Consider the following 9,424-nt stretch of genomic DNA (forward strand, 5'->3'; position numbering starts at 1 on the left):
TCTGGCTAGTTGCAAAATACAAAATTTAGGGGTAGAAGCTAACATGGCAAGGTCAATTGGCCAACCTGGTGTGGGAGGGCGATTTTCCTTTCCGTGTGTCTCTTGTGCAGTGGCCACTGGTAGAGCAGATGGCATTCTCGCCAGCGTGGCGTGAATCAGTGGCAACTAGGGTGGTTGCTGACCAGCGGCCCCTAGATAAGTAATGGGACTAGATGTCCATTTGTTATCACGGTGCCTACGCAAAGGAAGTAGCACCTCTCACGTGCATAGTAGTAATAGTATGAAATGAGCCTTCATACACGGTCTTGATTCATCAACTCAATCAAAACAAATACTACAAGGGACAGACGTGATAATACATGCATGAATATTAATTAATATACACAAAAGAGAAGGGAGGTTGATACAGCGCTACTTCCAACGACTCCAGCTCTTCAAAACAGGCCCGTTTTGATTCTCTGCCAGCTGGCCTCGCAGGTTTTCCACGAACCCGGACTGGGTCTCACGCCAGTGCGACTCCTCCAGCATAAATTCCTTGAGGCTTGGGAGATATGGTAACCCAGAGAACAAACCAATACTAGGACTCCATCGGCCAGTGTAAAACTGCACCAACTCAAGCTTAGGGGCTGCTCCTTCTTCAAATCCCACCAGGTTGATGTTTTCTATCCATACCAGCTGCAGCACCTTCAGGCTCGGGAATGCCTCCCGCCGGAAACTGACCTCTTCACCAAAGAACGAGTGACCCAATAGACGTAGGGTGGCCAGGTTTGGTAGATTCCCAAGGACGTGCATGGCCGCATCATGCTCCGATATACTCGACCGCTCTAGCTTCAGCTTCACGAGACTTTTGAGACCTTGGATCCACTCCGGCAGTTTAACAAGGTTGCCTATCAACTTGAGGCTCTGCAGGTTTTCTGGAGGTGAGGACAGGTCATCCAAGCAGCCTGATAAACTATGTGAGTGCAGTGACAATGACTCCAGGCTGCTGAGACGAGCAATTGCTGAACACAACTCTTGACCGTTTCTCTTGTTGATGCCTGTCAATCCTAACTTGCGTAACCGGGTGAGTTTTTTTATATCTTCTAGAACAACCTTTCCCACTGAGACATCCACAGTACGCAGTGTGTGCAAGGCCTTCAGCTTCCAAATCCCTCTTGCAACTTCAACACCACCTCGGTTTCGTCCTGCTGCATAGTAAGGTAATATGCTGCAGCAGAACGCAGTGCATACATCATGCCTTTTAAGTACACCATCAGCAAGTCCCAGAATCTCCTTTCCCACATGATTAGGTACACAACAAGCCACACAACAACGAATTAAATTTGAAGGCAAACTCATGACCGACTGCCTATTTACATATATAGTAGGATGCATCTGGCCTATGCCAGTAGCAAGAATGCGTTGCATCTTCACAAGCTTGCTGATGGTACTTGGCAGCTTCAATATGTTCGTACCTGAAATATCTAGTGTCTGGAGTTGTCTCAGATTCCCCAACGAATTTGGCAGGTGAAATATTTCAGCATGTCCCCTTAGAGAAAGATATCTAAGATGTACAAGCTTCCCAATGTCCTCAAGATGATGATCAACTAGATCCCACTTGCCTTCTAAATCCAGCACTCGTAGCAACCTCATCTTCTCAGAAATGTAAAACGGTCTCCAATTTCCAAACACTGTCAATGATCGCACTTTGGATAAGTCCACTATATTCTCAAACTCACTTTGATCCCCCTTCCAATCACTACTTACAGCAAGATGACGCACTGTGCCTTGGTTATTTAAGCTGCACCCTTCCTCCAATGTGAAAACAAGATTTTCCTGCATAGACTTTGAGATGGCAATTTCACGAATGAGATCATGGACATGGCAGGAGTCAATTCCTTTCCTACTATGAATTGACTGTTGAGATGGTAGGATCATGCTCCTGCTTATGAGTTCCATGAAGTAACCGTCCAATATTTCCTCCACAGACTTGCCACGTACCTCACTTGAGTATCCCTCAGCGATCCACCGACGCACTAAGCGTCTCCGTACAATCATGTAGTCTTCAGGAAAGATGGCCAGATACAAGAAACAAGCCTTTAGGTGATAGGGTAAACCATCATAGCTTTTCATAAGGACTGCTTTTATGATCTCGAGTTCTGGATTCATCTCCAACTCAGCACTGATATGCTCATTCAATTTTCTCCATTCAAAAGCAGTTTTTGGTTGGCTTGCCAAGAAGCCACCTATGGTGACTAGTGCAAGGGGAAGTCCTCCGCACTTCTTCAATATTAGTTTTGCTTGTTCAACCAACTCTGGGTATTGCTCATCCAAATTTACGGTCTCCTTAAATACCTGAAATCCATGTCAATAAGTCATTTAGTACTAGAAGAAAGTAATCATATGAGCACTATTGTGATTGTCTAACACGTTCTTTACTTGACGGAATATACAGGAGATGTAGTATAAAGATGTAAAAGTGAGACAGTGCTACTTTTTGCTAGCTATAATAGGTTTCTCCATCATCCATCTTTTTCACTCATATCATCATTTTTCTTCCTAAATATATGTTCCTCCCACCTAACAATGTACCTGCAGTGCATGCCAAGAAAGCCAACTGAAACAATGCCCCCCATGCTCTACTTCTACAGTTGCACCTCGCCTCCTCTGTATTGGTTAGTGCTGATAGTATTCTTGCGACTGATTTTATTGGACATCAGTTGCCCTACTCGTACTGTTAAAGAGGTTTTTTTTTTGATCTGGTGCTAAATAAACAGACGTTAACTTAATATAATCATGCCTCTTTGTTAATGGTGTATATTCGGCATGGCCATAACGATCGAATGTGGTTACTACACGAACAACTCTTTTATGATGCTCTATTAGAAGGTAATATGGTTCCTCAATCCTAACACCTTAGCAACGAATTCTATAGAGGCTTCTTTTATTCACGAGAGTGTTATCTTCTCCCAGTTACTTGCACATGAGAAAGGGAAGGAAACAAGTGATAAAGGTATACCAAGTGCTAGCTAAACCCATATACTGTTGCATGGGAAACACCCGACCCTATCCCCTCCCCCGCCGCCACCCACGGGGCGTCGGGGAGGGCCTCTGATCTCCACCACTAGCAACCCTCCCCCTCCCTCCTCCACCCTCGGCGCCGCCAAAGGGCGCGGTCGGGCGAAGCCCGACCGGCGGCGGCGGCGGCGGGGCTTGGCTTCTCCCTCGCGCGGCGGTGTGGCGCGGGCCAACCTCCTCGTGTCAGGACGCGGCGCGGCGGCGTACCGCGTGCTTCTTCAGCGCGGACGTGGCGGCGGCGTGAAGGGCTGCGCGGCGAAGGTGCGTGTCTGGGCAGCGGCGGTTGTTCAGCCGGCGAACGGCGCGGGCCGCGGCAGCTATGGCCGGTGGGTCTTCTTTGCTTCTTGGCTGCAGGGGTTGGCGGCGGTGGTGCCTTGCTGCCGTCTAGGGCTCGTCCTGGGCCTTGGCAAGGGCGGGGCGATGGGCGTGCCTTGCGGGCTTCGGCGGTGTTGCAGCTGGGGCTTTGCGGGCAGCGTAGCGTGGTGGTGGCGGCCTCCTGCCCCCGGAGATGTGCCTACAGTGCGCAGGTCTGGGCGGGCGCTGGTGGTGTGGCGCCGGCCGCACGCGCAACGGGGTTGGCGCAAATCTAGGGTTCGTGCTGCTCGGGTAGGAGGTGTCGGGCCTGGCCTGGGATGTGCTCGCGGTTCCTTGCGGGCACGGTGGTGGTGGCCTTCGACCCTTCTTCTCGGCGTCCGTTCGCTTCTCTCGCCAGAGGGCTGGCCTTCTCCCGTCTGCGGTCCATCGACCCTCTCGCACCCGGTGCCGTAGGACCGAGCTGGTCTCACGCCCGGCAGCAGGTTCGGCCCGTCTTGCGCCCGGCAGTAGGACTGCGCTCGTCTCGCGCCCAGCAGCAGTTCCGGCCCATCTCGCGCCCGGTGGCAGGACTGCGCTCGTCTCGCGCCCGGTGTAGCAGGACGGCTCGTTGGAGGCTTGTTGTGGCCGGCCTATTGGGACACGGCGCTGGGTCCGGCCAGGGGTGCGAAAGGCGTATCCTTTCCGCCCGTCTCTGCTGTTGGGGTAGCGGTGGGGCTCGAGGGACTTGGTGTCAGGGTCTTGGATTCCGGGGCGGCGGCCCTGGTGGTGGTGGCGCGGTGCTCATGGGCAGAGCTCGTGCCTCGGTGTTGTCCGGTTGCCACGGTCGTGTGGGCGGCGTGGTAGCTGGGGTGTGGCGTTCGGTGGCGGTGAGTGTTGGCCGGGGTGAAAACCTACTCTATCTTCCGACGGACTGGCCATGGCAGAGGGGTGGCCATGAGGCGTTGGCTCAAGACAGCAGCTCAGTGGTGTGTTTTGTGCGGTTGGGCTAGGCTGACGGCGGAGGGAAGATGGTGGTGACGGTGTGGTTGAGGATGACCTTCCTTTCCAGTAGGGGCCTCGCTGGCATGCTTGCATCTTCTCCACAGAGCCTAGCCACTATGGTGGGAGCACGGAAGTCTGGCAGGACAACTACTGCCGACCTGTTCACTCTCCATGTCCATTGACTACTCCCAAGCTTTCCATATACTCTTTCAATCCACATTTGTAGGACACAAAACAAGCCTTAGCTTTCTTAGAGGTATGTTTGTAGTGCATGAATTTGAAGAGGCTTCATATGAAACATTTTCATTTCTACAAAATACGAGAAAAGTTATCCCAAATTCGTATGCCAAACCATGCCAATATTTTGGAATTGCAAAAGATATATTTGAGCTTGTATGCCATTCCTGAGTTTCAAAGACTATTTTTTTTCCATCTAATCAGATGTATTGTCCAGTTACTAGAATTCTCAGGTCCCATCAAATAGAATATCTCATTATATACTTACATATATATTATTCTGTCCGATCAACACCCTTGTAGGAAACTAGGAATATATGTTGTCCGATAGAAGACAATAGCAGTGTTACCATGCTACAAGCAGAATGTCGTTACATACAAATAATCATGTTGCAGGACCTCTCATCCTCTGTTGAGTAAAAATGTTGTTCAGCTAAAAATCTTTTGATTCATTATTGTTAACATGGCAAGAGATATGGAAATATGCTCAATTTCAGGAAAAAGAATAACCGAATCCTTCAGCTTATCAACTTGTACTTTTAAGATGTATGCTTTCCTTTTATCTAAATATATAAATACAATACAGTTTCGTTATATACTATTTACAGATTATCTAGAACCCCATATGAGCGCTAGAAAAAGAAAAATCACAAACTCTCGAATTCCAAATTGACTATACAAATATGTAAGAACTCGCTGACTTGATTTAATATGGACTGATCGAAGGACACAGCCGATGAGAATGTTCTTACGAGCAAATCGAATATTCTTCCATGATTACTGAAGCATGTGTTCTATTGCGGTAGATCTGGGTGGATGAAAATGTTGAGAGGATATATCCACAAGAAAAATAGTCTTTGTACCATGTATAAATAGGACTGTACGTTGTCCTATCGGAATAGGCGGTGAGGAAAAAAATGCCTATACACACCCCTTTGTACCATGTAAAATAAGATGAACCGTTATTTGTGCCTCTACTGACCCACATGTTGTTCCATAACCAAACAAGGATATCCTACTTCACTTTTACAGCATCAAATTTCACAAACTATTTGGTTGGACCTAACTATAACTATATAGATTATCATGCACCCACTTTATTGTAATCGCAGTTTAAGTGTTCCGATGCCTTTTGTATTTATAAGTATCTTTAGCTATTGTGTACGATTTCTAAGAAATGTCAAATCCAATTTTTAGTGGAAAAAGGCCAAGCAAGCTGATTCTACAATTCTGCTATATATGTGCTCAAAAAGATATTTCTTGTGAAGGTAGCATTCACACACAAATAAGAGGGAGACAAATAAATACAACAATTAATTGAGCATGACACTACTTTATTTGTACCTTTTTGGTGAAGAGGGTACATGCATCAACAGGACCCAGATGGTGAAGAGGGTATATATTTCTTTCATCCCTGGAGCAGTGCTTCGCTATATTCTCTTCCCTTGTGGTGACTATTATGCAGCTTGCTGCCGTTTCTGGCAAATATTGTTTTATAGCATTCCACTCTCCTATGGACCACAGGTCATCAAGAACAAGCAAATATTTCTTTCCTTCTAGACATCTCCTTATATCTGTGTCATTGTTATCTTCATTCTTATCTCTGAATTGCATAATTAAGCTCTCAAGGAGTGCTGCTGAGTTGAAAGGGCGCATGACTGTGACACAAGCACGCTTATCAAACATGCTACTAATCTCTTGGGTTTGATAAATATCTGTCACTAGTGTTGTTTTCCCAATACCACCCATTCCCCACAAGGAGAACACGTGAAAATGCTGGGGATCTTTATTTGAGATAAGATTGATGATTTCCTCTTTTTGATTCCCTCTCCCAATGAGACGAGATTCCTCTAGAGTAGACATTGTCTCCATGCGAGTGAGGATGTTCTTGTGTGCAGAGCTGTTAATGCCAGGAGAGGCTACATATGAGGTGGACCCTTTTTCCACTGAATTCCTTCCCTCCTGAGAAAACTAAACACAAGCACACAATTAATACCTCACCATGCCTGACACATCAGGCCTTGACACACTAAGGTTACAATATATGTAAGTTCATAAGTGAAATGTATGCAGATCCTACAAATTCTTCTCATGAAAAAAGGAAAATATATAATTATTTTGTAATCAAATGTGCAGAATGGTTATTAACCTAAAACTTTCAAGACAACAAAAGTCCAGGTATAGTTAATTATGGTAAAAAGAACTCTTAGTTGAGACAATGAATGAAAATAAAAAAAAAGAGGAGCATTAATTAGACAATTTTAGGACTTAAAAAAATTACCTTACTGTAGAAAACATAAAGAGACTGATCAGCAAATAACTTCTTACGCACAAGAGCTTCATCCTCTGCTCCTACACATAAGCTTGCAACTTCAACTTGCTCAGTGGATACTATGATTCGGCTTCCTTTCTTGTTATCTGGGAAACATGTTTTGATGCAATCCCAATCTTCAATGGTGTTAATTTTATTGAGTACAATTAGATAACTCTTGTCATTCAAATATCTCTTGAACTCATAAGCCAAACCATCTTCTGTCACCGGCACCATCATCTTCAAAACTTCGGCCCCAATAGTTGTTTTTTCTTCTTCTCCCAGCTCTTGAAAAGAATTAATATAGATTTGCCGAACAATGCTTCGAATGAAATCTGTCTGACTGAAAGGACACATCAATGTGATCAAAGCACAGCAATCGAAATTCTTGTGTATTATGGGATCTTCATAGGCACTTCCGATGATGGACATCTCCTGCAGATCACTGGTACTTGTGCCCCACAACGCTATCACTCGAAGTGCATCACTCTTGTAATTGATCAACTTGGCGAGATCCATTTTTGCTTTCTGCCATTGCAGTCTTGCATCATCGGCGGCGGACATCGTCGCACTGGAGATGGTAGGCTGCCCAGCAGCGGAGGTATGATTGGAGCTAGAGCCCTTGATGAGGTGATACCGTTGGTTCCTCTGGCTGACCTCCTCCACCTTTGCTCTGAGCTCCTTCATCTGCTTCGCCGCATAACGCCGGGCTAGCACCGTCCGAGCGAGACACCACCAAGATTGCTTCTCAAGACGGACAACAAAATCCAGGACGCAGTCCTCGACAGCATAGGACACATCGCGAACTTGCTTCACCCAGATCTTTACCACCTTGTTGTCATCCCGCTCATCATGTGTGGCCATCAGGAAACCTTGCATCATCTCAAGCTCATCTATAATGAAGGAGCGGTCACGCTGGACACCAAGCTGCAGAGCCACCTCCTCGGCCACAGTGGACTGGGCATAGTTGAGCGCCCCCCTCAACACGGACTTTCCAATGCTGATGCCCGTCGCCTCCATTTACTGGAGGTTTGTGTGGATCAATTGGATGTGACAGATAGAGGTTGTACTGCAAACTAATACTCTGTGTTAATGGCTGTGCTTGAGCTAAATCATAAGAGGTAAATAACAAGAGAGAAAACAGAGCATACCTAGTGTTGTCGACGGCGACCAAGATGAAGATTGCGGCGGTGACAGCAACCTCGTGAGCGACCAAAGCAGCCGTGAAATCCAAGACAGTGAACGCAGCCTCAACACTAGCCTTCTCGTAAGTGGCCGAACTTCAGAGATCTAGGCGAGCCAGAAAGATAATTTATAGTTTACAAACTAGAATTAGAAAATAAGCAAATGTTCTAATTAAGATCAAGGTAGACAAGAGATTCAGAGGATGCGAGGGATCCAACAGAGCATACTAAGAAAGTCAAAAGGACTTACCAGGACAAAGGGATGCCGTCACACGCCTCCATCACCTTGTACCCATCCATGAGGTAGCTGGACCCTTCTCCTTCACGATGGACAGCAGTGGACACCAGCTCTACTATTGGAATGCTCAGAGCTTGCGACACACGCAGAACACAATTGCAGTCCAGGGTGGAGAAGAGAATGGTGTGGACAAGCTAGATGTGCGGATGTTTGCTTCCGAGAAAATGGAATCCAGTGCAAGTATTGTATTGAATTTTGTGGGCAAGTGGATGCTTTTGGTCGGTTGCATCGACTAACTACTTACCACAACACAAATCGATGGTTGTACTTAATAGAATAACACTAGTTTGCAGGAGTAGAGCTTTTCTATTTTAAACATGCGTCGAAACATGCGTCGGTGTGTCCCACTGGGCTTGATATGCACTTCAAGTACCTCCGACTGGGCCTGACTTCTTTTTTAGACAATTAGCAGGGCCTAGTTAGAACTAAACTAATCACTCCAGCTGGCAGTACCTCAGCACAGGCATTGTTTCTTGGTTAACAGGGAAAGCTAACTGAGCCTTCTGACATAGCACGTTAATTGCAGGGGTATCTTTGTTCCTTAACAAGATGATGCCCCAGTAACCAGTAGAGAGAGAGAGAGAGAGAGAGAGAGGATGTAGGGACAAACTTGAAACGACACTCCAGTAACCAATAAACTTTACTCCATCCGTTTCTGTAAGAATAAAAAATGCAGTGTGCTTACAGCAAGGCCATATTTTTACTTAGTATCTTTATGTAAGAACTTGCGTTATAGTAGTTTATCTACATTTTATTTAGCATCTCTTTTTTTTGTCAGTTCTATTTAAGTAGTTAATAGCTAAAAAGGCTACACCGAAATTATAACATAATACTGGATAAGAAATATGCTTACAACAAAATAAAAAACGTTCTCAGTGATGGTATGATTGTTTTTCAGACCTCCAGGGTCCAATTGGAGAAACAAGGAATATCCAGAGATGGAAAAAATATTTTTTGTCAGTTTAAAGGGAAGCATACACATATATGGACACAAAATCAGCACATGTGCTATATGAGCACCATTGAGTAAGTGAAAGTAAC

At 45.8% G+C, this 9,424-nt stretch overlaps 1 protein-coding gene across 4 annotated transcripts; it reads right to left on the reverse strand.

Annotated features, from left to right (window-relative positions):
• Window positions 1–276: 276 nt before the first annotated feature.
• LOC119278902 (disease resistance protein Pik-2-like) lies at window positions 277–8,549 on the reverse strand. 4 transcript variants are annotated; one of them, XM_037560256.1, is made up of 5 exons: window positions 8,336–8,549; window positions 8,053–8,191; window positions 6,872–7,924; window positions 5,935–6,561; window positions 277–2,334 (listed from the first exon to the last, which is right to left on the reverse strand). In XM_037560256.1, exons 3-5 carry the CDS (start codon window positions 7,919–7,921, stop codon window positions 412–414), a joined length of 3,600 nt encoding a protein of 1,199 aa, XP_037416153.1. In that variant the 5' UTR covers window positions 7,922–7,924; window positions 8,053–8,191; window positions 8,336–8,549; the 3' UTR covers window positions 277–411. The 4 variants fall into 4 exon arrangements, with proteins under 4 accessions (XP_037416153.1, XP_037416154.1, XP_037416151.1 ...); XM_037560257.1 differs by having other exon boundaries at window positions 5,935–6,552; window positions 6,872–7,970; XM_037560254.1 differs by having other exon boundaries at window positions 6,872–7,977.
• Between the last annotated feature and the right edge of the window lie 875 nt (window positions 8,550–9,424).

This window comes from Triticum dicoccoides, chromosome 3B (assembly GCF_002162155.2).
Source record: "Triticum dicoccoides isolate Atlit2015 ecotype Zavitan chromosome 3B, WEW_v2.0, whole genome shotgun sequence".
Lineage (NCBI taxonomy): Eukaryota > Viridiplantae > Streptophyta > Magnoliopsida > Poales > Poaceae > Triticum > Triticum dicoccoides.

Bases quoted from the DNA above. Each gene is read 5' to 3' on its own strand.
- LOC119278902 (XM_037560256.1), bottom strand. From the start codon at position 7,921: ATGGAGGCGACGGGCATCAGCATTGGAAAGTCCGTGTTGAGGGGGGCG. The intron at 6,562-6,871 runs GTAATTTTTTTA...GCTTGTGTTTAG, and splicing joins TTTATGTTTTCTACAGTAAG to TTTTCTCAGGAGGGAAGGAA. The intron at 2,335-5,934 runs GTACAAATAAAG...CATGGATTTCAG, and splicing joins GTACCCTCTTCACCAAAAAG to GTATTTAAGGAGACCGTAAA.